Below are 24,150 nucleotides of genomic sequence, written 5' to 3' on the forward strand. Positions count from 1 at the left end.
GGGTTGGCTGTCCGCGCATGCGCACTGGATGGCGGGGCCGGGAGCTGGAGTGGTCGCGGGGACATATGCGGGTGAAGGAGGCGGGACCACGCCCTCGCTTCGGGTCTGATCTGGGGGGCCTGGAAAATTCACCCAAGGTTGTGCGATGGGCGGGAGGAGGAGATCTAGACGAGATGTGCCCGATTGGCCGTGGACGAGCGGCCGCCCGAACCCGTGCGAATATTGGCGCAGGCGCCGGCCCGGAGCGACCCCGCGCGCTCTCCTCCTGCCCTCGGTGGCCCACGCGCGACGAACCCGCCCCGTCCGCGACCGCGTCCCCACCGCAAGAAGCACTCCCGCGCGTCCCCGGCCGCCCATAATAAGTATAACTCCACATCCGACCTCGCCCCGCTGGCGGTCGCCTGCTCCTTCCCGCGCGCGCACACTGCCCAGGTCGCCCGTCCCCATGGCCGACACCGTCCCGGACAACCCGTCGAACCGCGAAATGGACGAAAAGCTGCCCTCGCCCAGCCAGGGCCGGCCCGATCATCTGGTGCCCCCCACCGGCGTGTGGCTCAAACTCGATGTAATTGTTCTCCCGGTCGTCACCCTAATGTTCTTCCTCTCGTCCCTTGTAAGCGCCCCTCGGCTCCTCCTCTCCTGGCCCTCACCCTTCCCGTCCGCCCTGCCAGGATCGCGGCAATATTGGGAATGCCAACATCGCTGGCCTCGCCCACGATCTCAAGATCACACCCGCCCAGGTACTCCCTCTAATTGCTATTCCACCTCCGTCATCAATTGCTGATCGTCCATCCAGTACAGCATAGCTTTGACTGTCACCCTCATGTCCGTCCTCGAGCGCCCTCTCCATGAGTATCCGTGCCCATAACGAGTGCTGGCAGTCCCTATAGCTTCTTCAACTTCGTCACCAACCTCTTGATGAAGGTACTTTCTCTCACAGCTCCATTTGCCATCACTGGTTCGAACCATACACTCACCTTCGTAGATAACGGGACCGAGACGGCTGCTCCCCACGCTTGCTGTACTCTGGGGACTCACGTGCGCCCTCCAAGGCACGCACTATATCCGCTCAACTCCTTCCGATGCACCCTCTGACTAGGACCCCTCCAGGCGTTGTATCCACATATGGAGGTCTTCTCGCATGCAGATTCTTCATCGGCACTTTTGAAGGTGCGCAGAAATTGTGCATGATGGCCCGCAGGACAGCCTGACAGATATCTCGTCCACCCCTTCTCAGGCGGCCTTCTGCCCGGGATCAGTCTGTACCTCGCATCATTCTACCCTAGGGCCAAGCTGCAGCTCAGGTGAGCCAATATGCTGCAGCGGCTGCGCTTGCTTCGATTCTGATGCTCGATGTGATATAGGGCTTCCATCCTGTTCTCCGCGACCTCCTTTGCATCCGCGTTCTCAGGCCTGCTCGCAGCTGCCATCATCAAGATGGACGGCGTGGGCGGCCGCCCCGGCTGGGCGTGGCTATTCATCCTGGTGCGTCCGCCTGTTGCCCATTGTGGCCCGCGAGCGGCGCTGAGCGGCTCCCAGGAGGGCTGCTTCACGGTTCTATTCGGGCTGGCGTCCTACTTCCTGCTTCCCAACTCGCCAATCAGCGTTCCGCTGCTGACGGAGGCGGAGAAGGCCTACGTCGTACGTACCCTCCACAAGGACGGAATCATTCTGGTGCACGAAGAGGACAAAAGGTACACATTTGCCGAGATCCGACGGACGTTTACTCGCCCGCACGTCCTCCTAGTCGCCGCCGCGGCGTTTTTCAATGGTGAGCGTTCTGTCCGTGTGGTTTGCGTTTGAAGCCCAATTGGGCTCCGCGGGTTTACGACGTGCTGACGCTCGCTGCTTCTGTTCTTCCGACCTTCTGTTCCCCAGGGGCCACGGTGGGAGCGCTAGGATAGTGAGTGCACACATTCAACGTATTATCCGACATGAGATCGTAACGCTGACATCCAACAGCTTCTTGCCACTCATCATCGTCGGTCTCGGATGGTCTGGGTCCAAGGCGCAGCTCATGTCCGTCCCGCCATTCGCTGCAGCGGCCGCGCGTACGTACACTCGCCCGCATGCACGCGAGGCTCGCTCACGCAGCACAATTCAGTATCCGTCCTCTCCTCGTACCTCTCCGACCACTTCCGACAGCGCGGGCTGACCATGATCTTCTTCGCGCTCATGGCCACCGCCGGATTCGCCGTCTTCCTCGGTGCGTCCCAGGCTCCTGTCACCCGCCCAGCCAGAAGCTGATCGCCCCCCGGCCGCCAGCGTCCTTTGACAACACCGTCCGCTACGGCTCCCTCTTCCTCGTCGTTCCCGGCGGCTTCGGCATCGGCCCGCCGCTCGGGACGTGGGTCGCGAACAACGCGGCGCCGCTCGCACGGCGCGCGACCGCGATCGCGTTCACGGTCACGATGACGAACCTCGGCGCGCTGCTCGTCGTCTGGCTCTTCGGCACGCTCTCGCCCGCGCCGCGGTACGAGAGCGCGACGGCGGCGATGCTCGCGTTCCAGCTCGCGACCGCGCTCTGCGCGGCGTGCAACCTCGGCTGGCTCGCGCGCGAGAACCGCAGGCGCGCGGGCGTGCGTGCCGAGCGCGGCGAGAAGGCGGCGAGGCGGGCGAGGACAGGGACGGGGACGGGGGGGACCTCGTGGTGCTTGGGGACGAGGACGCGCGGTTCGGGTACGTGCTGTGATCGGCCGTTGCGGGTGCGGTGTGGTTCGGTGCGGTGCACCGGAGTGACGGTGGACGACAAGTTCACGAGGTCCTTCTAAGCGATGTCTGCTGTACGTACGCTTCGCGGAATGGGTTTTTGGTCGAGCCCGCCATGGCTGTGTGTCCTGCCCTGACGATTTGGCGACCGCCGACCGCAGATTGGTGGAGACGGGGAGACGCGGGCACAGTGCTGCAACCGCGGTCAGATACGCTTCGGTGCGGTGACGGGGACGCCACGAAGCTGCCTCCGCGGGCCAAGTGCGTGAGGACCGCGGTTGCGGGCGGGACGGGGATACGGTTGCCTTTCGTGACCGCCGTCTGGACTGGACGTGTGTAGAACAGACTCATAGTGCGTACAGTTCAGGCAAGCACTGCGACCGGGATCACGCGCGGACCGCACCCGCGCGGGGTCGTGACTCGGACCGACGGCGTAGTGAACAACAGCCCTGCCGCTTGGTGTCCGCACCGACGAGCGCCTGGCCCGCCAGTGCGTTGTGCTCGGTGTTTGGACTTGTGTCGTAGAGGCCTTCCTAATAATGTTCACTAGCGCTCTCGATCGTACGGCCCACAATCAGACAAACAAGCCACTGAGCTTGTCTTGTTTGAGGATCTAGCACTGCGTCAACTCATCTCGCGCCCACTCGGGTTAGACCGACAGGTAGATCACCGAACCAAGACCCAGGTGTGGATGTGGGATCTCACTGCCTCAGAGTCTGCGCTCCCTGGCCAGGCTTGGCTGGGTGACAGAGATGAGGGGGATCCCGGCCGGGATCTATCTCTTGACGAGTTTGAGGATGCAGACCGGCTGCATGCATCGCGGACCCCGTACACCCCGCAGTTCTCTTGCGCCCCGCTTGAAAGGAGAATGACAAAGGGAGTCTGTCACAACAGATGGGGTGAGTGGTGGACACGATGATGCCGCGTGGCGACGACAAACGAGATACCGTCGCATTCCGAATGGCTATACGGACACCTCGGACCGCGGTGTCTGGTGATTATCTGGGAGGCGTTTACGGTTGCAGTCCCTGGCGCACGTTAGATATTCTCGCACATGTGCCCCCGTAAACTTCCTCACTTGGAGCACCACGAGTCATCCGCAGAGTGCCTCTCAGGGGCTTCAGTTCGCCCTCGTCCAACTCGTGTGTGTACGATTCAAGTTGAGCGACCCGGCAGGGCAACGTCTTGGGCGCATAGATGCAGACAAGTGGCTAACAGCAGCAAGCTCGAGTCCCTTAATGCTGGAGTGCCGTCCTGGGAGAACAAGTGTCAATGACTATCCGCCTTGGAACACAGAAAAAAGCACACTCGCACATGTGCTGTTCTCTGGCTTGCGTGCCACCGGGCTGGTAATGACTCACAACAGGTTCGATCTGCCTTCAACACCATTGATGCACGCCCGCATCGAGCTTGGTGGTCATGAGAGCATTGAGAATGCTGATCGACTGATGTGGGTGGGGTGCTCTGTGCACTTTGGGGTCTTGGTACAGGGAGGCTGCCATCACATTCGTGTCGTGATATTGAACGATAATGCATTTTTCTTATGGATGCACACCGGGTCGCATACAACAGGTGCTTTGAAAAAGACTACTTGGGGTCGTCTGAAGAGGGAAAGAGGTGAGGGACGACGCACCTGGACCAACGAAATCCAAAGCAGAGACCTCGGCGCATACTCTTCCGGACATCGTCTGAGCTCTGGGGACTGGTGAAGGGGAGGGTTTCAGGTGTTGACGACGAAAGCAGCTTGTAAGGGGGAGGTCTCCATGGATGGCATTGGAGGTGAGGGGCCGACGGCGATAGCGGCGACGGCGAGGACATCTGCCCGATCTGGCTAGCGGACCGGGTGGTCGGTAGGTTGCCGATGACGGCGCCGACCAGAGTCGCACCGTTGTGGCGGCCGCGTGCGCGTCGTCGTCGACCGCATGGAGGCTCGCCCGGAGCACAGCGTCCACGCCCACCAAGCTCTGATACCTCCCAGTCTCCCATCTCCGGAGTCTGAAGCCATGCATCCGGCAGTCGCACCCGCGCGAAGCCTTCTCCCGCATGTGCCCGCTCGCCTTACATATCACACTATGCGCTCCTCGCCCCCCGCCCCCTCCTCCTCTCCCCCCCGACGGTCCGTCCCATGTCCGACGCCGACTCCAAGCCGCCTCAGGCTCGCTCGCCGTCTGACCCCCCGCCCCCGCCTCCCCCCAAGCGGGGCTGGCGCGTCTGGGTCATCTTCCTCGCTCTCTGCACCTCCACCTTCCTCGCCGCGCTCGACCTCGTACGTGCCCCGCTCTCTCCCTTTCCCCGCATTTACCGACTCTCGCTTAGGCCTCGGTATCCACCGCGCTCCCTGCGATCATCCATGATCTCGACGGAACAGACTCCTTCGCCTGGGTCTCCTCAGCATACACCCTCGCTTCCACTGCCGTCCTCCCCCTCATCGGCCGTCTCGCCGACATCTTCGGACGGCAGCGCGTTCTCTTGGTCTCCATCCTCCTCTTCGCCATCGGCTCCGCCATCACTGGCTCTGCCCCGTCCATGAACGTCCTCATCGGTGGCCGAGGTATGTCCGCGCCGCACCTCCCTCTCGCCCCTCCAATCCCAACATCTCTCCATTTTATCAGCCATTCAGGGCGTCGGCGCCGCGGGAATCCAGGTCCTGGTGTCCATCGTCACCGCCGACCTTATCCCGCTCAAGGAACGCGGTATCTTCCAAGCATTCACCAACGCGTCAGTCACTCATTACTCCCCAGCCTATGACGTACTCATCCTCGTGCCATCAGAACATATGCCTTTGCCTCGGTCTCCGGTCCCTTTATTGGAGGCGTGATTGCTGAGCGCACCACGTGGAGATGGTCAGTACGCCCTGCTCGCACGGAATAATAATGAAACTGACTCACTTCGCGTAGGTTATTCTGTACGTGCCTGTATGCGCACATGTCCCCCCTGCCATGCCCCTTAACTCCCTTCAGACCTCAACTTGCCGCTCTGCGCGATCTCGTTCGGCGTGGTCGCCGTGTTCCTGCAGCTGCGCAGGCCCCCGGTCGAAAGCATGCGTGCCGCGTTCATGTCGATGGACTGGATGTACGTCCACGAACCGTTTCCCTGAGCCCCGTCCTGACCGCTTTCCCAGCGGCAACGCAATCATCATCACCAGCTCGACGTCGTGCATCATCGCGCTGACTTGGGCAGGGGTGCAGTTCCCCTGGGTGTCGGCTCCGGTCCTCCTCCCGCTCATTATTGGCGTGATCGGCTTCCCCTGTGCAATTGCATACGATGCCTACGTGGCTGAACATCCGGTCGTGGGTCCTGCGCCATCTATGCCGTCCGCTCATCATGCGATCATTATAATTTGTACAGATTCCGCTGTCAATTCTGAACAATCGCACCAGCTTGGGCGGGTACCTGGGCGCATTTTTCCATGGGCTTGTGATCAACGCTCTTGGCTGTATGTTTCCCGTCACCTCGCGTTCCGGGATTCTTGCTGATTGTTCCTCCAGTCTACCTGTGAGGCTTGGACCTCGCCGCACGCATCGAACCTTGCACTAACCCGTTCGTAGGCCCACTTACTTCCAAGCAGCCAAGGCCGCATCCCCAATTATGTCCGGTCTCTATTCCCTTCCATCGGGACTTGTGATCTCTCCCGCTGCGATCGCCCAAGGCATGCTCATCAGCAAGACGGGCAAATACCGCCTCATTGTACGCCCCCTTCTATTCATCGTCTTGCATCAGCTTCTGAACTTCGTCCCCTGCAGAATTTGGTCGGATGGTGCTTGATGTTCCTGTCGGTCGGGTTGATCTCCATGATCAATGAGAAGACTCCCCAGGGAGAAATAGTTCCGTTCCAGCTCATCCTGGGTGTCGGTGCCGGGCTGCTGTACGCCACGACGTTCACGGTCCTCGCGCCGCTGGAACCCACCCAGAATGCCTCCGCCCTCTCCTTCCTCCTCTTCGTCCGCACAATCACTTCAGTGAGCTCGTTCCTCACCCGCGCTTGTCCCATGCTGACTGACCCTGCTCGCGCAGTCCTGGGCGATTGCAATCTCGGCCACAATCTTGCAGAACGATCTCTCGCACAAACTTCCCCCAGAATTCATCGCGATGGTCCCAGGCGGACACGATTTGACGTACAGCTCTATCCCGCTCATCCCCTCGCTCCCTTCACCGCTTCAGGAAGAGGTCCGCGCCGCGTTCGCGTCGAGCCTGCAGCTCGTCTGGCGGGTGCTCCTCGCGTTCTGCGCCGCGGGCACGCTCTCGGTCGTGCTGCAGAAGCAGATCGCGCTGCACTCGAAGATGGACGACCGGTGGGGCCTCAAGGAGAAGGAGAAGAAGGACAGGCTCGACGAAGACGACGACGCGGAGAAGGCCGGCGCGGCTGCGCCCGCGCCCGCAGTCGGGCTGAGTATCGACGCTCGCTCGGACGAGTCTAGACGGTCGCGCCTGGTGAATGTATCGCTTCAGCCAGTGCCCGATACCCCGGCACCGGAGACGTCGTCGTTTGCTGTCGCTCATTAGACACTTTTTGTACGTATAATTACCGCTCCCGCGGCTCCCGCACGGAGCACTGTATCAAATATACTTCTTTGCTTTATCGTAACTCCGCCGCCTTCGAGCACGTAGAGGGTATTTGGAATATGTACCCGTACATAGGCTGAGTGCGCTCGGAGGCGGCAGATCACACATAGATATCTGCAGAAGCCATCACTTCCAGAAATGCATGCGTTCTGACGAGGGACGGCCGTTTTCATTATCATTGTTTTCTGACGAGCTGGGGCCGGAGTCGGGCAGTGATGGTTCAATCCGCTGCCCGGATGTCGGGGGCGTGCTCGCGGGCAGCAGGGCGTGGAGTACGCGCAGTGCGCACCCCGTGCGGGTGAACATCGCAGCCGAGCGCCGCGTGCATGATCGCCCAGTTAACGCTCTCCTCGAGGATGCACGAGCCTGCGCGATCTCAAGTGCAGCTCGCCCCGCGTCCTCCCTTTGCTCTGCGCCCCCATCGTCAACATGGCCTCCGACGACGCATCCCTCGCGAACCACTACGTTTCCTACCTCGCCGCCGCTTTTGCCAAGCACGCCGACGCGGCCGTCTTCCGCCCCTACGTCGATCGCACCGACTTCTGGCCCACCGTCACCTACCGTGAGCTGAACGCGCAGCTCGCCGCCGCCAAGGAGCACTGGAAGGTCGCCCTCGCCCCGCTCGGCCTCACGCACGGTGATGTCGTCGGTTGCTGGTGCGTCGCCCCAGTCTCCCCCTCTGTGTGGCCGTCTGACCTTACGCAGGTTCACCGGCCGCCGACTCGCCGACTTTGTGAACTCCACCGCGCTCTCCGCGCTCGGCTTCGTGCCCCAGTTCTTTGGTGGGTACTTCCCGAGCGCAGACTCCGTGCTCCTCCTTCTCGAGCGCGGCGGCGGCAAGGCCCTCGTTGTCGACCCCTCCCTCGCCGCTCCCTTCGCCGAGCACCCGTCGACCGTCCCGCGCTTCTCTCCGCTCGCGCCCGCGGAGCTCGACACGCTCGCCGCCGCGCGCCCGCTGGACGAGTGGGCGTTCGGCGCGGACCGCGCGGTGCGCCTCGACGACGTCGCCATCCTCTTCCACTCGTCCGGCACGACCGCCGGGCTGCCCAAGATCATCCCAAACACGTTCCGGATGCTCCGGTCGGTGCTCGAGCACAAGTTCTCCAAGGAGCAGCTCCCGTCCCGCCCGGGCGTCCAGGTGTGCTACAACACCATCGGCAGCCTCGCGAACATCGGCTCCTACCAGTGTCAGTCCGCGCGCCCGCCCCACGCCTTGCACCGCGCTCACCCCGTGCCCCGCACAGGTCTCATTGGCGCGATCAACCTCGGCGGGTGCGTCGCGCAGTCGTCGTCGATGCTGATCCCGCCCGCGGAGCTGCTCGGGCTCGTGCGCGAGTGCAAGATCACCATCCTCGTCCTCTACGCGCCCTTCCTGTCCGCGCTGCTCCGGCCCGCGATGGCGGACCCGGAGCTCGAGGGGGCGCTGCTCACCCTGCACCAGATCACGCACACCGGCGTCGCGCTGAACAAGGACGACGAGGACTGGGCGTACGCGCACGGGCTGAACATCAACACCTCCTACGGCACGACCGAGACCGGGCCGCTGATGTGGTCGCGGCTGGGGTCCGCGCCCGCGGACCGCGCGATGCGGCCGATCCGCGGCACGCGCCCCGTGTTCCTCCCGCAGACGGCGGAGGCCAGCTCGGTGGACGCGAAGGGGGTCGAGCTCTTCGAGTGCGCGATCCCGGCGGACGCGGAGGACTGCCCCCCGGGCGACTTCTGCGGCGCGGACGGGTTCTACCACACCGGGGACCTCTTCGAGCGCAGGTTCGACGGGTGGGTGTACCGCGGGCGCGCGGGGGACTGGATCCGCCTCCAGCGCGGGTTCTGCGACACGAAGTCGGTGGAGGACTTCGTGCGCTCGGCGTGCAAGGACGTGATCCACGACGTCGTCGTCCTCGGCACCGCGCGCCCGCTCGCGTTCTGGGCGGTCGAGGTCCCGCGCGAGGCGCCGCCGCTGACGGAGGAGGAGAAGGGCGCGCTGAAGAAGGAGGTCCTCGCGCGCACGAGCGAGTTCAACAAGACGCTGTTCCAGCACGAGCGCGTGCTCGAGCCGAAGCAGGTGTTCGTCGTCGAGAAGGGCGTGCTGCCCCGCACGAAGGAGAAGGGCAACATCCGGTGCGTGTCCTCCGGGCGAGGCTGTCTCCGACTCTCTGCTCTTACCCTGCCTCCCGTCGCTGACGTTTGCCGGCGTGGTTCAGGCGCGCGGTCACGGAAGAGCTCTTCCAGGCGGAGCTCGATGCCCTGGCACCGAAGAACTGAGACCCAGGGCTTCGACGGAGACGCAGCGGGCGGCAGACCCGCACGGCGTGTGTCTGCGAAGGTGTACGACGACCATCAAGCTTGTACATTAGAAAGGGGCAGGGATGCGATTCGCCAGCGGCTTCTGGAATACCTACGGATCAGTGTGCATGCGACTCGCTTCGAAGGACGACGCCTTCCCGCGACCCCGGGACGGGCGTGTGTCCCGAAACTCATCCCTCCCCTTGCCTCACGACGCGCGACGCGTTTGAACGCCACGAACCTGCACGCGCGCAAGCGAGTGCCGCAGCGTGGTCGCGGCGCACTGCGGGCAACGATCCGTTCCCAATCCCGCGCCACCGGCCAACCTCCGACCTGTGAGTCCTCTAAGGCTCCACCGCCCTCGCGCGCAATGCCGTTGCCGCCCGCACACGGTTGGGATCGATGAGCGCCTGTCTACTGGTGACTGGTCAACCTGCCACTGCGACAAAAGCAGAGCGCATGGCGTAAAGAGTCGCGGCGGTAGGTGCGGAGTTGGATGAGATGGGTGCCTAGCTGAGGCAACCCTGGCACCGTTCCGGGCCTGGTGGAGCAGCGGTACCTGCCGCTCTCCATACACGAAGCGTGTGCCAGATGCAAATTCTTACTCAAGATTGAATTTCATTCGAAACTTGGCAAGAATAGTGACATGGGAAAAGGAAACCTAGACTCTAGTGCGTGGTGCTGGTCGATGGTGACCATGCGCGTCCCCAACATCTCCTGGACTATGAACACACAGACGAACTTGTGAGCGATAGTTTCGGCACAAAGGAAATGCATACGGACCCTCAAGAAGGCGCCTTGCAAGACGTCTTGTGCGTCCTCCAATGCTCCTTCTGGCACGCCTCAGAACAGTATGCAACCGCCTTGCACCGCGAGCACTGCCGCAGCTCCGCGCCCCCCGCCCCGCCCTTCTTGCACCTTGCACACTGCTCGCGCGTGGCCTCGGACTTCATGGTGACGACCAGCTCCAGGTAAGACACCGCAAAAAGCGGCGAGATCGCGACCCGCGTCGCGTGCGGCGCGAACGGCGCCCACGCCTCCATCGCCTCCATCGCCCCGACGTCGCGCCCGCGCCCGCACGCGCAGAGGCCCGGCAGCACTCCGCCGCCGCGCCCTCGTGCGGGCGGTGCTCGCACGCGGGACGGTGGGTCCAGCCCGCGCGGCAGCGCTCCGCGAGCGCGGGGAGGAGCTGCTTCCACGCGCGCATCTCTGCGCTGCACGCGCGGAAGTCGACTCGCCCTCGGAGGTCAGAGAGGGCCTCCGCGAGCTGCGGGGAGAGCGCGGGGGAGAGCACGAGGGCGGAGGCGTCGGCGACGATCGTTGCGCGCCGAGGTCGAAGCGGAGGCCGTGGACGAAGAAGCATAGAATCGGGTCCGCGGCGTCCCCGGAGGCGTCGTCGTCTCGGAGCGCGAAAACGCGGGTCCCTGCTCGGCCGGCGGTGCGCGCGAAGATGGTGTGGATGGTGTCCTTGACGCACGCGAGAACATCGGTGTGGTCGTCGTTCTTCCGGTGCGCGTGCTCGCGGACGGATAAGGAGCTGCCAGCGTGGCTGTTCACCCATTTGGGGGCAGGGTCGAGTGGAGAGAGCTGGAGGAGGGGGAGTTTGGCGAGGTTCACGCGATGGATGTTCCAGGGGTGAGGTGACAGTCCACCCGAGTAGCAGATTCCGAAGGGATTGAGCTTCATGGCTTCATTTGTCGAGTAGGGTATGGAGACTGGAATAACAACCTACGGCGTGGTAGTCATTCCTCAAGGTTGAGGTAAATCGATGCAAAGTGCTCACCTCAATGTAGCCAGACTTGCGAGCTAAGCGAAGCTTGTATTGAGCACCGAGCACAGGCAAGGGACAAGGGACACGTTGCGATTGACCCCCGAGGCTCAGCTGGAGTATGCTGATAGAAAGCTGCGAAAGCTCCGGAGTTGCGCCGGCAGCGAACGCCTTCTTCGCCCGAGGGTGCTCGACGGCGATCCTTGCAGTCAGTGTTGATATCGTCGCAAGCGCAGACTGATCGTTGGCCTGAGCTTGCATTCCTTGAAGAGGCCCGATCTCGGCGGCGATCTCGGCGGTACCGGATGCGTAGTCCTTGAGGGTGTCATAGGCGAGACGCGACTCCGGCACAACTTGGATAGACTGCTCGTCTTCGAAGGTGGTTTCGAATATAGAGAGCTCCGGGCCCAGGATAGGTACGAAGGCCATTCTGGTCGCAGGCGTCGAACGGATAGAGAGTCCTACTTTGGCGACGGTAGGATCTGCGAGGTCTGTGATGACCCAGGTAGGTACAACGAACGATAAGATCAGGGGCGAGGTGCCATTGAGGCCGGTGTAGTCCTCGTAGACCGTTACAGCAGGCTGAGACGCCGTCCCTTGAACGTCGATATCTCCGAAGACGGCGTTGACGGTTTGGAAGAGATGCTCGTACTTCGGGTCCGAGATCGCGCAGTGTAAAGGAGGGGTCCGGGGCACGTTGTCTCGTTTAAGGACCATGAGGACGGCGCGCGGAACCTTGAGATAGACGCGGATAATCGGAGGAAGCGTCGACCAGCGAGAAAGGCGTCCTCGTGTTGGTTTGCGAGTGTTTTAACCAGCGACGGGTGGTTTAACAGGCGGTACCGGTAGAGCAATGTTATCAGCTCGCGGTGACTGAGGCTATCAAACGGCACGTGTTCACTGGCAGCTTTTAGAAGATTGTTCATCAACGACATCACCACTTCCTCCCATTGTTCCTCGGACAGCCTGAGTCGACGGTGGACGGCGCGAAGAAGGGCCACGAATGATTGACGAGAAGGAATGACATGAGAGCTTTTGTTGATCAGCCCAACAGCTGAGTCTGTTGATCCTGAACCTGTAGCAGGAGAGCCGGGTTCTCGTCAGCGAATAGCCCGAATATATCTTGAACAGGATGGAAGTGAGGTCGAGGAGGTGAACGTGGTGATGGGGGGTTGGGCGGAACTTTGCTTAGGCTCTGCAGTGCTGTCCCTGAATCGCGGACGTCTCCAGGTGACAGTCTGGAAATACTGTTTGGGCGCCAGTACATTCTTCTTGCTGGACATGGTACCCATGGCACCGACGACCAAATTGCTGATGAGTTCGTGGGTGTTGCTCCTCGTGGTGAATCCCGACATCGATTCAAGGGGCGCGACATCGAGAAACAGCGCGATAGTGATAGATCCGCGACAGCTGCTTTTGAAACTCAGTCGTGGGGTCCTCTTCAAAGCTGAGCAGACTCTCCGTGTACAGCACCGAACAAGAAGGATGGGGCGATAGGAGAGGAGCGGCGGACACGAGCACATTCAGCATCCCTACGTGATCGGGGAGATTCGAAGTGTCGACGACATCGAATCTTGTTGGCGCATGATGGTCCGATACTCCAACGTGCTGAGTCGCAACAACCGTGACGTCCACTGGTCGACGGTGTCCGTGAGGTCGACATCTTGGCCGAAGGTGAGCAACGCCTGGGCAGCAGTGAGGGCGTCCCCCACCAGCATACGCACGACGGGACGGGCGTTTGGTGGACTGTTGACTGCAGATCTGTACGCACGACACCAGTCGCTGAACTCGGATATAGAAGCTCGACGAGGTCCCTGGCAGCGAGGTCGCCCTCGGTGTTGCTAAAGAGGGGAGCGAGATGAAAGGGGATGATGGGAATCGTGCCGTAGTGCAGGTCGAAACCTCGGCCCGCGCGGGAGAAGCAAAAGGTGGGGTTGAGGATCGTAGCTGCGGCGACATCCGAAGGCTGCGAGAAGGTCGTGCCGGTCTTCCAGTAGAGCCTGAAGACGTCCCCGAAGAGCTGAGGCGCTCGTATGCCACCGGATGCTGGGAAAAGGGGTCCGGTGGATCGCGCACCGGAAAAGTGAAGCGCTGATCCGTGTTCACGAAGGACTTGTGCGCGACGATTTGAGACAAAGGTTCTAGGTCTCGTGTGACTTGAGCCTTGCTCGTTGTTGAGTGCAGAGAACAAGGTCAACTGGCGACGAAGTTGAGCCAGAGTGTGGTCGGATGCGATCCGGAGGTATCGAGAATATGGGGAGGCTATCCAGTCTTGCATGGTGTCGGCGTGGAGGAGGAATTTTGACATTGTTGAACAAGCGCAGTGTTCGACGGCGGTCAAGATATACGTGGAAGGTGGTGTTCCAGACGATTTGCTGAGGGACGTTATCCGCGACCATGGTGAAAAGGAGTGCATTTCTCGCTGCTCAGACCTCAGAGACGTGTTGAGATATGCCATCATAGTCATGACACATACCTAAAACGCATGGATCGTAGTCAACGCAGGTGAAATCGAGTCTCCGAGGAACTGCACGGTGCATTGATCAGGATGGGACATGAAGAGGAGGTATTGGATGGCGACGCACAGTTCGATTGCTGGGAGTAGAGGGTGAAGAGAATATTGCGAGCATCTCCGGACCCAAGGAGCAAGAGAGAAGGGTCGCCCTCGGAGGGAATATCTCTTGTCAAGTCGACTGCAGAGGTGTTGCCGATTAGATAGGAATAGTACACTCCCGGCCAGAAGAGAGACGTCCCCATGTGTGGGAGCAGAGGGCAGACGACGGGGGAGAAGGAGAGAATGCCAGCGTGGGGGCTTCAGTGACCGGGGTGGTGGCCTCGTTGGTGCTGCGGTAAGCAAACCGTGTTCGACGCATGCGCGTCAGTCTGCGGGAAGGACCTCCGTCGTCCCTGCAAGCCATCGAGCGACCAAGTTGGGTCCGAGAAGCGTATGCAGGGATGGGCTCGCCGAGGAGACGTGATGGTGGCCTTTTCCACCCGACAAGATCCAAGATCTGCGGGAATGCCATGCTGAAGGATGGCGAAGTGGTCGTCGTCCAATTGCAAGTCGTCAAGCGCCCGAGACCGGTGACATGCGTGGACATCGCTTTTGCTGGTGTGTCGAGTTCGAACCTTGGGGTCCAGTACTGGTCGCCAGGGTTGCGTGAAAAAGCGCACCGCCACAAAGCGAGCGTTTCCGCAAAAGGTATGTATTCCGAGCACGAACTTGATAGGAAACAATACTATGCAGTTCTCATTCGTGGCGTTGGTCACTCAGGTCAGGCTGAGTGCCAGTGCAGACTCTTCCAGCAGTATCGGGACTGTTTACCGTTGCAAGCCACAATCAGAAACACGAGTCCGCGGAGGGTCCCGATCAGACGTAACGTCTAGATCCGATAGACGTCCTAACGTTCAACGCACGCCTGCATTGTGGGGACAGTCAGCGAGAGCTACTCGTTCCAAGGGACTGTATACTAACCCATCAAGACGACGCCTTGCATGACGATTTGTGAGTCTTCCAGTGTTGCTTCTGACACGTCTCGGAGCAGTACGCCACGTTCTTGCACCGCGAGCACTTCCGCAACGGCGCGCTCCCCGTCTCGCGTTTCTCGCAGTTCCCGCATCGTTCTCCAGTCTGAGTGGTTGAGGCCGGGGAGGACCGTCCAGAGGGGAGCGGGAGGCGGGGCGGTGGACTTAGACGCAGCCGCTATCTGGTCGCGCACGGGCGCCAAGTCGATGACGGGCTCCAAGTACGAGACCGCGAAGAGCGGCGAGAGCGCGATCCGCGTCACGTACGGCGCGAACGGCCGCCATGCCGGCACCGCACGCATCGGCTCGGCGTCGTGCCCGCGCCCGCACGCGCAGAGCGGGTCGCCCTCACTGAGCTCGACGGTGAGCGGGATGCGGCCCGCGGCGCGGTATTCGCAGGCGGGGCGGTGCGTCCAGGTGCGGCAGCGTTCGGCGAGCGCGGGGAGAAGCTGTTTCCACGCGCGCATCTCGGCGCCGTACACGCGTGTTTGCTCGATGCCCTGGATGAGCTTGGGAAACACGGGCCCGAGCTTGTCGAGGACGGTGGGCGTGAGTGGAAGGACGGAGGCGTCGGCGACGAGCGTGTGTGAGGAGAGGTCTAACCGGATGCCGTGGATGAAGAGGATGGTGTCGGAGTCGCCCGTGGGCTCGTCGCGGAGGGAGAAGACGCGGGAGGGAGCGCCGAAGAGGCCGACAGAGCGCGCCATGAGGGCGTGGATCGTGTCTTTGACACACATGAGGACGTCGGCGTGGTTTTTGGCGTCTCGGTTTGCGCGTTCGCGGAGGGAGAAGGCGCTGCATACATGGTTGTTGAACCAGTCGAGGGGCGGGCCTTTAGATGGAAGTTTTAAGAGAGGAAGCTTTTCAAGGGTGACTCGGTGGATGTTCCATGGGTGGAAAGAGTTTGTGTCTGATTTCACAATCGGAGACGGGTTGAATCTCATCACCTCAAGAGTCGAGCACGGCACAGATACAGGGACAACGATCTGCGATGAATTCCAATTAGCAGTTATCGCAACCACACAGTGTAGACTCCTTACCTCAACGTAGCCGGACTTTCGAGCGAGGCGAAGTTTGTGCATCGCGCCGAGGACAGGAAGCGGGTATGCAACGGCTTGGGTCTGGTTTCCGATGCTCAGCTGCAGCAGGCAGGCAGAGTGTTGCGCAACCTCTGGAACCGCACCACCTGTGAAGGCCGTCTTGGATCGGGGATTTTCGACGGTTATCCTGGTTGTAAGCGTGGAGATTGCGGCTGAGGTAGACTGAGCATCGATCTGAGCTTGAACACCTTCGACCCGTCCAATACTCGCCGATGGAAGAGCCTGAGTTGTCGCGTTCGAGTCGTCGTTGGGAAGAGCATCGACTGATGGAAAACAGACTTCTGGGACGACATGGACTGACTGAGCATCTTCGAAGCTGGCCTCGAAAAGCTTCAGCTCTAGGCCAAGTCGCCTAGCGAAAACCATCGTCGAGACAGGTGTGGCGCGTACGGAAAGCCGGACGAAGACGTCTTCTGGTTGTGCAGCGGTCGTGATGAGATGCGTTGATGCAGTAAACGAGACGATGAAGGGCGAGCTGCCCTTCAGCCCGTGGTAGTCCTCGTTGACGTTCAAAGCTGGATTAGATGTTGTTCCTTGAGACTGCATGTCGCCGAAAACGGCAGCCACGGCCTGAAAGATGCACTCGTACATCCCAATGCGGATCGAGCAATGAAGGTAGGGGGTAAGCGGGACGCCGGGTCCGTGGAGAGCCTCGAGGGGCGCACGTGGAACCTTTAGGTAAATGCGGACGATGGGGGAAGAGTCGTCCAGTGTGACAGACGCCCTCTCGTTGCGACGGGAGCTTTCTCGAGCAATGGGTGGGTGAAAAGTCGGTACCGGTAAAGCAAAGTCCGTATTTCACAGTGAAAAGAGGAGTCCAATGGAGAGATCGTGTGGCACGATCCCATAAACCTTGTGTGAGCGACTTCATCACTTCGTCCCAGTGTTCTTGAGATGGACGGAGTCGGCGTTGGACGGCGCATAGGAGGATCACGAAGGACTGTCGAGAAGGAACGATATACGAGTCTCGGCGCATCTGCTCTTTCGCTCTGGTCAAGTTTTGGGACAACAGATGCAACGGGTTTTCGCCAGCATATAATCGAGAGTATATGTTTAGGAGCAGTGAAACGAGGTCGAAGGGCGTAAAAGTGGTGGTAGCAGGCGGGAGGATACGCTCCATGGATATATCTCTCGGCCGGGGACGCTTCCAGGTCACATTCTGATGGAACTGTTTGGAGTCTGAGTCGACGAAGGTAGCGTGCATCATGAGTTCATGGGTGTTGCTCCTGGTGGTGAAGCCGGAGATAGCCTCGATAGGTGCTATATCGAGCAGCAGAGCGACTGTCGTGAGATCCGCGAATATCTGCTCCTTGAACTCCGTCGTCGAGTCTTGTTGATAGGTGAGGAGACTCTCGGTGTACACAACACAGGAAGGAGAGTGGGTACGGAGGGCGGCGGCGGATAGCAGCATGTTCGTCAGACCAACGTGATCGGAAAGATTCGACGTGTCGATGACATCGAATCGGGTAGGCGCCTGACTCGATGTCGTGTGGTGGCCAGCAAAGAGCAGCTCCTGCGCAACCGAGAGCGCATCTCCCACCCACATCCGGACAACCGGACGAGCCTTCGACGGACCGCTGACGGCGACTCTGTACGCTTGGCACCACTGGCTGAACTGGGAGGACGCGGCGTCGATGAGATCCTTCACGGCGAGGTTGTTTCTTGCATCGCCAAAGAGAGGGGCGAGATGAAATGGGGTAATGGGATTGGTGCCGTAGTGAAGATCGAATCCTCGGCCTGCGCGCGAGAAACAGAAAGTAGGATTGAGAATGGTGGCCGCGTTGACATCCGAAGTTCTAGTGAGCGTAGTACCAGTCTGCCAGTACAGTTTGAAGACCTTGCTGTAGAGTTCGACAGCGTGGATGTTTTTCATGAGAAGCGCACCAATAGATCGGGTGGAGGACCAGTGTAACGACTGTCCGAAGTCCTTTAAAACTTCTTTGCGACGGTCACTAACCGCGAACTCAAGGGTCCGGTACGCTTGCGACCCTTTCTCGTCGTGAAGTGTAGCAAATGAGGACCACTGGCGACGAAGTTGTGCGAGAGTGTGTTCCGAAGCAATTTGGATGCAGGAAGCATACGGAGAGGTGGCCCAGTCTTGCATGCCTCCTGAGTGGGCGAGAATCTTTTTGCATGTTGTAACCAGCGCGGCGTGTGATTTCTTGTCGAGGTAGACATGAAAGAACGTGTTCCAAACGATATGATGAGGAGTTTCGTCTACGAGCATGGCGAAGAGGAGAACGTTCCTCGCTGGAAGACGTACATAAAAATCGTGCTCAATTTGTGTATAAAATCGAGACGTACCTAGGATGCACGCGTCGTAATCGACGCAAGTGAAATGGAGCTTGCGGGGAACTGCAGGGGTTTAAGGGCTGGTGTTCCAAGGAAGAGAAAGAGGGTAGACTTACAGGCTGAGTCCTGAGAGCATATGCTGAACAGGATATTGCGAGGATCGCCACACGGTAGAAGCAGGATTGAAGCGTCGCCCTCGGGTGAGATGTCTCTTGTCAAGTCGACTGCGGAGGTGTTGCCAATTGGGTAGCAGTAGTATTTCCCCGGCCAGAAAAGGGACGTAGCCATAGCGGTTACGGGGGGCGGGGGAGGTTCTGTGCGATGCGTCACGCACGATGAGTTGGGGAAGGGTGGAAAGTTGAGAGGGGGGCGGCGCACAAAAAATCCGTGCTGCGGCAGCGAAGCCGCGGTACGTCAGTGCGCGGGAAAACGCTTGCTTCGCCTTGCCCTCCTCCGTCTCGTCCTGGAAGAGAGTGAGCTTGAAACAACGCAAAACATTTCTGGTGCGACAGACACGTACATGACGGCGAGAGTCCAGAGAGATGTTCAAGACTTGATGGCGACTTCATCCGGAATTTTTCGACTTTCGCGCTTGTGCAGGGACAGAGCTACATACCATCAGCACAGGAAGCGTTGCCAGCAAAACTGAAGCACCGACATCTGGCATGCGTGCAGGCACCGTCATGGTCAGAATCAATCGACGTAGCGCATCCAGCTCGACTCCCCAGATCTCGACTCGCCGAGTCCGGCAGCCGATTCTGTCACGTGATCGCAGGGCTCAAACGCGCCTGCACTGTGAGCGGGCAAATCCTTGTCTTCCTTGTACTTCATCATATCCACGAGATCCACTACATGCTAAACCCAATACATATGTATTGGAGCGCCACTAGCCCATCAACTGAACGACTGTGTCGTCTCCGACCTCCCTCCCCGGAATATGAAAGCACCCCACTGTTTCGTCGCCCTCCCTCACAACGTCGGATAACGGCCCAATGCAAGGCTATTTGGACGATGTTGGGCATGCTGTCAGCCGAGCCCGCGCCTGGTCAACAGAGGTACGCACTTCTTCAGCCCCCGCTCAGACCCGTTGTATTCGTCCTGGCACCCCACGTTCTCCCCCGAATCTGCGTACTGCCAGATCGTCACATCTCTACCATAGGCGCATGCTCGCCGATCAATCTATGTGCGCTTCCCGATGCAGGAGGCTACAGATACTCACGACCAGCCCGCAGGAACCATGCCAATGCTTGAAGAGTAGCGAGCGATCCAGAGCGGGTTGGTAGACGCGAAGGATGCGTTGTTTCCGGTGCAGGTCTTCCACCAGTCGGTGGTGGTGTAGATCACTGGGTCGAAGGTCAGTCGCCCAATTCCAGCGCAGAGTTCTCGGTGTTCACCTGGATAGCTATGCGGACAAGCTTCGTCAACTGGGGTTCAAGCCCTGTGTCATACGGGAGGGATGCTTACACGCCCACGGCAGACTGGTAGGTGTCTGAAAAGTCCTTGATCCACGAGACCATCGCCGACGCATTCAACCCGTAGTTCCTGTCTCCTTTGGGAGCATCTTCGAATGTCCAACAGGAGCAAGGACGTTGACTCTCGCATCATTTCAAGGCAACCGGTCCACGTACATTCGACGTCGAGCGCACCAGGAAGGTCATCCCATCGCTCGTCCAACCTCCACCATGCGCGAGGAAGTGCCTCGCCTGCATCGCGCCCGACGACTTGTCCGGGCGGGCGAAGTGATATGCGCCGCGGACGAGGCCTGCGCGCGTCGCGCCCGTGTAATGCGAGTTGAACTTTGGGTCAATGGAGGCTGTATGCGCGGTGAGTTCTGGCTGCTCGGGACGCGGATGAGGGCGATAAGCTGACTAGTGCCTTCGGTAGCTTTGATGTACACGAACGAGACTCCGTTGGCCCTGAGGGCGTCAAAGTCGACGGTGCCCTGCCAGTGCGAGATATCGATGCCCTTGCAATTCGTGGACGCGTGCCTCATCCCGGGAGTTAAGCAGGTGAGTGTGCTGCAGCTCAGACGACACCATCTGACTTGGCCCTCTTTATAGCTCGGAGCGCGATAGCGATGCTGCTCGCGTCGTCTGCTGACATCTGCTATACGGGTGTGGTCCGGCTTCTGTGGACGGAGAAGGGCCGGGAGAGAAGGGCTGTTTATATCGACGAATGCTCTCGTCAAAACCTTGGATGCCGGGCTTCTTGCGGGTGCGGTCCCAGGGCCTTCAAAGCGAGCGCACAACGGAGACACTCATGAACGAGGTTCTCTCGCCGTCTGGTTATTGATAGCTTCGACAGAGAAGTCCGTCTGCATGCCGGTAATTATCGTGTATGGGCTCGAGAATGACGAAGTTCCTTGGCCTGGGCACGAGTCCATTCTCGAAATCGAGGGCATAGATCTCCCTAGCGTTCAAGCACCGGGGCAGGAACAGGTGGAGAGTGGATTGCCAAGATTACAGCCGCCAGCGTTTCCTGCTGCGTGCCTTTCTCCCCCCCTCTCCCTTATCCCTGGGAGCACCCCCGGACTGGAATCATGGCTGGGCTGGGAATGGACTTGTGTGTCAACGCAAAGGTCTTGTTTGCGGAACAACACACATCCCGTGACGCCACCGACAGGGGCAAGTCTTGTGTAAGCGCAATCGCAATCGCGCTATTCCTCCCACTCGTCCAAACGGCGCAATAGCCCTATCGCCATCAGACCCCGTACGGTCAGTCTCGAGCTTGTCTCCCCTGTGCTCAACCTCGAGCTCATCATATCATGGCATTTTCTCCGCTCCCATGTCATGGATTCATAGCCTCTATCCCCGGCGGGTAAGTCTCTGTCACTTCTGCTACGTGCGACCGCTGTCTCCACTGCAGAAAGCCTGCCCTTTCGCAGAAACACCCCTTGTTACGACCCAAAAGTCGTCCTCATCTATCCCTGTGGTATTGCGGGCGGGCGCACACGCCGCGGCAAGAAGCCGGTGCGCCATATCGACCACCCTGCCACCGGCGTTATCTTCCAAGCCCGGGGATGAAGACCGGCCGGCAAGAGGGGCGTACTTGTTTGGAGCTAAGCCACGACGCTCTTGTGCGGCAACAAACACGGCTGGCGCCACGCCTCTCGATATTCGACTATACCGCTTTCGACCGCGATCGCGCACAGTTGGGCTGAGCATGTCCGCCCGCGCCCGCGCGCTCCCCCGCGTTCGCCCCTCGGCCCTGTGATCGAGCCTCGCATCGACTCGTATAACACAAAATCCCGGCGGCCTCTACTCCCCTCCTCTGTATCTATCACACACGGCCTTGCCGCCACATACGACAACGATCACTCCTTCCTGCGCCTGGACAGTTATGCCAGACATTTATGTCGCCAACGCTCAACTGCTTGGAGTGTTCTGCGAAGTGTTCACTACCGGTGCGTTATGAAATCTGTCTGAGCACCAGCTTCTAACGCGTTGATCCTGTCGAATCTGCGGGCAGGTATATATTTCGCGTATTTGCCGCGATGCGTATCGATCTGGAGGAGGAAGAGGAGACAAGAGCTGCCGCTGTGGCTGCCCATCGCCGGATTTGTGATCTTCCTTTTGGCCACCGCAGTGCGTGTCTTCGTCTAGATATCGTTCGCACACCTTGACCCTCGCCGTCCACAGAACTTCTTTACAGAGATGGTCATCGGTTACGCAGCTTTTGGGATTAGGCCTGGTGAGACACGCCCGGACCCTACCACTTTCTTCGCCGACGTCTCTTCGCCGACGTCACTCACCAAGGGTGTGCTCACCGCGCTGCTTGCCATGGTCTCCGACTTCATCATCGTGCGTCGTCCTGTCCTTTGCTTTCAATCTCCGTATTCACTCCCGTCGACCCCCAGGTGTTCCGTGCGTGGGTTATCTGGGATTACAACCTGTGGGTCATATCTCTCCCAGTCGGCCTTCTTGTCACGACTTGGGGTACGCACCGTTACATACCACCGTCGCGAATGCTGTCCCGCTGACTACCCTCCCCAAGCGCTCGGCGTCTGGGCCCTCTGGACAGAGTTTGAAACGGGAATCCAACACACCGACATCATGCTCGCGGAGGTCTCAGTCCGGGTGCGCTACTTCTTCATCACGACATTTGTTCTCAACATTTTGTGTGCCTGTGGGTCCGTGCACCTTTCCCCAACCGTCACTTCCTCACTTCGCCTGTCAGCCCTGATATGCTGGAAGGTATGGTGCGTAGTACGGCAGACGGCGCCGATACTAGGAAAGAACCGGCCCAGCAAAGTGCTCGCCATAGTCGTCGAAACCGGTGCGTACATCCATCGTGAACGGTTCCCGCTCGCCAAACTGAGCGGCGTCGGACAGCGTCGATCTACTGCGCTCTCCTGCTGGCCCTCATCATCTCGGACTCTGTTGGATCGAACATATTCTTCACATTCCTTGGAATGGTGCGCCCCATCTGCCGTCGCCGCCGCCGCTTGACCTACACACTGATCTGTGTTTGCCACACAGCTCCCTGGCATCACTGTAGCGCGCTTTTCCTCTTAACTTCCGCGCACCTCGTTGACGTCGCGTTTCCCGCCCTTCTCTCTTTCTATCCGCAGGCGATCGTCTTCACCGTGCTCATCGTGCGCGCAAGCAACGTTGTGCGCGCGTCGCAGGCGAACACGCGCTCGATATCCTTGCACATCTCCGCCGTGCTCCCGCACACCCTGCACTCGACCGTCGACCCGCACCCGACGAGCCACGGCGCGCCGCCACGCCTGGCGAGCGAAGTGCTCGCAGACCTCGAGCGCATGCCGTCCGAGAGCGAGAGCGAGACTGAGAGCGATTTGGGGTCCGACCAGGTGGAAAAGTCTCCAGTTTGACGAGCGGGCGGGCGGATGGGGAGTGTATGTACGATAGTGGCGGACTGACAGGTTTGGCTGCGGGAGATTCGTTTGTGTATAGTATCTTGGATTGAGTACTGGGTCATTATCGAGACCGGTATAGCAAACAAAAATCCGTTACGGACTCGAACAACTGAGCGTCTCAGCAAGTGCCTCTCGCAACTCCATCACCGCGTACGGATCCTCGTCCACGATATGCGCTATGAACGCTGCTCCCGTCGGCGCCACGTGGGCCGCTGCCCCAGTCTTGTATCCCGATGTCTCCGTAGAGACGGACAGCCCTCGAAATAGCTGCGCTGCGCCGCTGAGATGCAGTACATGCGCAATCGCGCAGTGCATTCGCAGCAGTTCCGGGCTCGGCAGATCGACGCCCCGCCGCGCCCCCGGAGGAGTACCCGATACGCCGGACGAGGCTGAAGAGGCTCGCCCTCGGGACTTGTCGAACTTCGCGCTGTAATCCACGAACGTGATATGGTCGCGCGTGGTGCGGATACCCATGTACCGTGCGTTGTCCGGCATGTAGCATATATCATAACGGTCGGGGATCTGCCGAGTAGTGAGAGACGTTCGAGTCCAGCTGCGAACAGGACGTACCTCTGTGCCCTTCAGGCACCACTTGAATTTGTTAAAGTCAGAATGGGGAGACAGCCCCAGCACAAACGCGTTGTATGGGCTTTCCATGTTGTTGAGTATGGTTTTCGGGGCGCGTTCTATCTGGCAGTAGTCCTCCAGGATGTGGAGGGTGGTGTCCAGAGACCTCTGGTACCGCGCATCAGAGGTATGCTCTCAGAAATCGGGTTCATGACGAACCTGAGCATCAGCTGAGTCGCCGTGTGAGGTTGTTAATATGGGCCTGAATATGTGCGCTGCGTTCACATCGCCCGCCTGGGTGGCACCCCTGAATGCGTTTCTGGGGGCGACATCGCAGACGACGCCAGAGAAGCAGCACCTGTAACGGTCACGGAGCAATACCTGTGGGGTGTATACTCGACAAGAACGCTTCACGTTCATGTGGTGAGTACTCACAGATTCCCTCAGTCCATCCGCATGACAAC

At 60.0% G+C, this 24,150-nt stretch overlaps 7 protein-coding genes across 7 annotated transcripts; 4 read left to right on the top strand and 3 right to left on the bottom strand.

Annotated features, from left to right (window-relative positions):
* Window positions 1-445: 445 nt before the first annotated feature.
* BXZ73DRAFT_105504 (MFS general substrate transporter) lies at window positions 446-2,771 on the top strand (the record flags this gene model as incomplete). Its single annotated transcript, XM_048016282.1, has 14 exons — window positions 446-613; window positions 672-740; window positions 797-825; window positions 882-924; window positions 986-1,038; window positions 1,100-1,170; window positions 1,238-1,304; window positions 1,365-1,485; window positions 1,540-1,771; window positions 1,879-1,903; window positions 1,963-2,051; window positions 2,105-2,206; window positions 2,266-2,679; window positions 2,737-2,771. 14 exons carry the CDS (start codon window positions 446-448, stop codon window positions 2,769-2,771), a joined length of 1,518 nt encoding a protein of 505 aa, XP_047873673.1.
* Window positions 2,772-4,834: 2,063 nt separating this feature from the next.
* Window positions 4,835-7,212, top strand: BXZ73DRAFT_105505 (Mfs1.1; the record flags this gene model as incomplete). The annotated part of the gene is made up of 12 exons (XM_048016283.1): window positions 4,835-4,975; window positions 5,026-5,260; window positions 5,322-5,427; window positions 5,481-5,552; window positions 5,607-5,614; window positions 5,670-5,781; window positions 5,831-5,999; window positions 6,058-6,145; window positions 6,198-6,204; window positions 6,258-6,396; window positions 6,453-6,668; window positions 6,724-7,212. 12 exons carry the CDS (start codon window positions 4,835-4,837, stop codon window positions 7,210-7,212), a joined length of 1,782 nt encoding a protein of 593 aa, XP_047873674.1.
* Window positions 7,213-7,701: 489 nt separating this feature from the next.
* On the top strand, window positions 7,702-9,534 carry BXZ73DRAFT_105506 (acetyl-CoA synthetase-like protein; the record flags this gene model as incomplete). Its single annotated transcript, XM_048016284.1, has 4 exons — window positions 7,702-7,928; window positions 7,978-8,459; window positions 8,517-9,390; window positions 9,474-9,534. 4 exons carry the CDS (start codon window positions 7,702-7,704, stop codon window positions 9,532-9,534), a joined length of 1,644 nt encoding a protein of 547 aa, XP_047873675.1.
* Window positions 9,535-10,340: 806 nt separating this feature from the next.
* BXZ73DRAFT_80802 (uncharacterized protein) lies at window positions 10,341-12,040 on the bottom strand (the record flags this gene model as incomplete). The annotated part of the gene is made up of 3 exons (XM_048023346.1): window positions 10,341-10,669; window positions 10,692-11,283; window positions 11,339-12,040. 3 exons carry the CDS (start codon window positions 12,038-12,040, stop codon window positions 10,341-10,343), a joined length of 1,623 nt encoding a protein of 540 aa, XP_047873676.1.
* Window positions 12,041-14,593: 2,553 nt separating this feature from the next.
* Window positions 14,594-20,233, bottom strand: BXZ73DRAFT_80803 (uncharacterized protein; the record flags this gene model as incomplete). Its single annotated transcript, XM_048023347.1, has 13 exons — window positions 14,594-14,640; window positions 14,799-15,834; window positions 15,889-16,075; window positions 16,250-16,694; window positions 16,801-18,198; window positions 18,253-18,303; window positions 18,357-18,554; window positions 18,857-18,900; window positions 19,304-19,390; window positions 19,460-19,642; window positions 19,705-19,835; window positions 19,869-20,053; window positions 20,110-20,233. The coding sequence occupies 13 exons, from the start codon at window positions 20,231-20,233 to the stop codon at window positions 14,594-14,596; spliced, it is 4,116 nt and encodes a 1,371-aa protein (XP_047873677.1).
* Window positions 20,234-21,579: 1,346 nt separating this feature from the next.
* BXZ73DRAFT_105509 (uncharacterized protein) lies at window positions 21,580-23,074 on the top strand (the record flags this gene model as incomplete). The annotated part of the gene is made up of 9 exons (XM_048016285.1): window positions 21,580-21,643; window positions 21,709-21,824; window positions 21,879-22,040; window positions 22,097-22,175; window positions 22,234-22,365; window positions 22,417-22,515; window positions 22,572-22,654; window positions 22,719-22,733; window positions 22,811-23,074. The coding sequence occupies 9 exons, from the start codon at window positions 21,580-21,582 to the stop codon at window positions 23,072-23,074; spliced, it is 1,014 nt and encodes a 337-aa protein (XP_047873678.1).
* Window positions 23,075-23,212: 138 nt separating this feature from the next.
* On the bottom strand, window positions 23,213-23,854 carry BXZ73DRAFT_53307 (uncharacterized protein; the record flags this gene model as incomplete). The annotated part of the gene is made up of 2 exons (XM_048020975.1): window positions 23,213-23,641; window positions 23,690-23,854. Coding segments are annotated over 2 exons (594 nt in total), but the record flags the coding sequence as incomplete, so codon positions are not given.
* Window positions 23,855-24,150: the final 296 nt, after the last annotated feature.

This window comes from Epithele typhae, assembly GCF_022376455.1.
Source record: "Epithele typhae strain CBS 203.58 chromosome Unknown BXZ73scaffold_66, whole genome shotgun sequence".
Lineage (NCBI taxonomy): Eukaryota > Fungi > Basidiomycota > Agaricomycetes > Polyporales > Epitheliaceae > Epithele > Epithele typhae.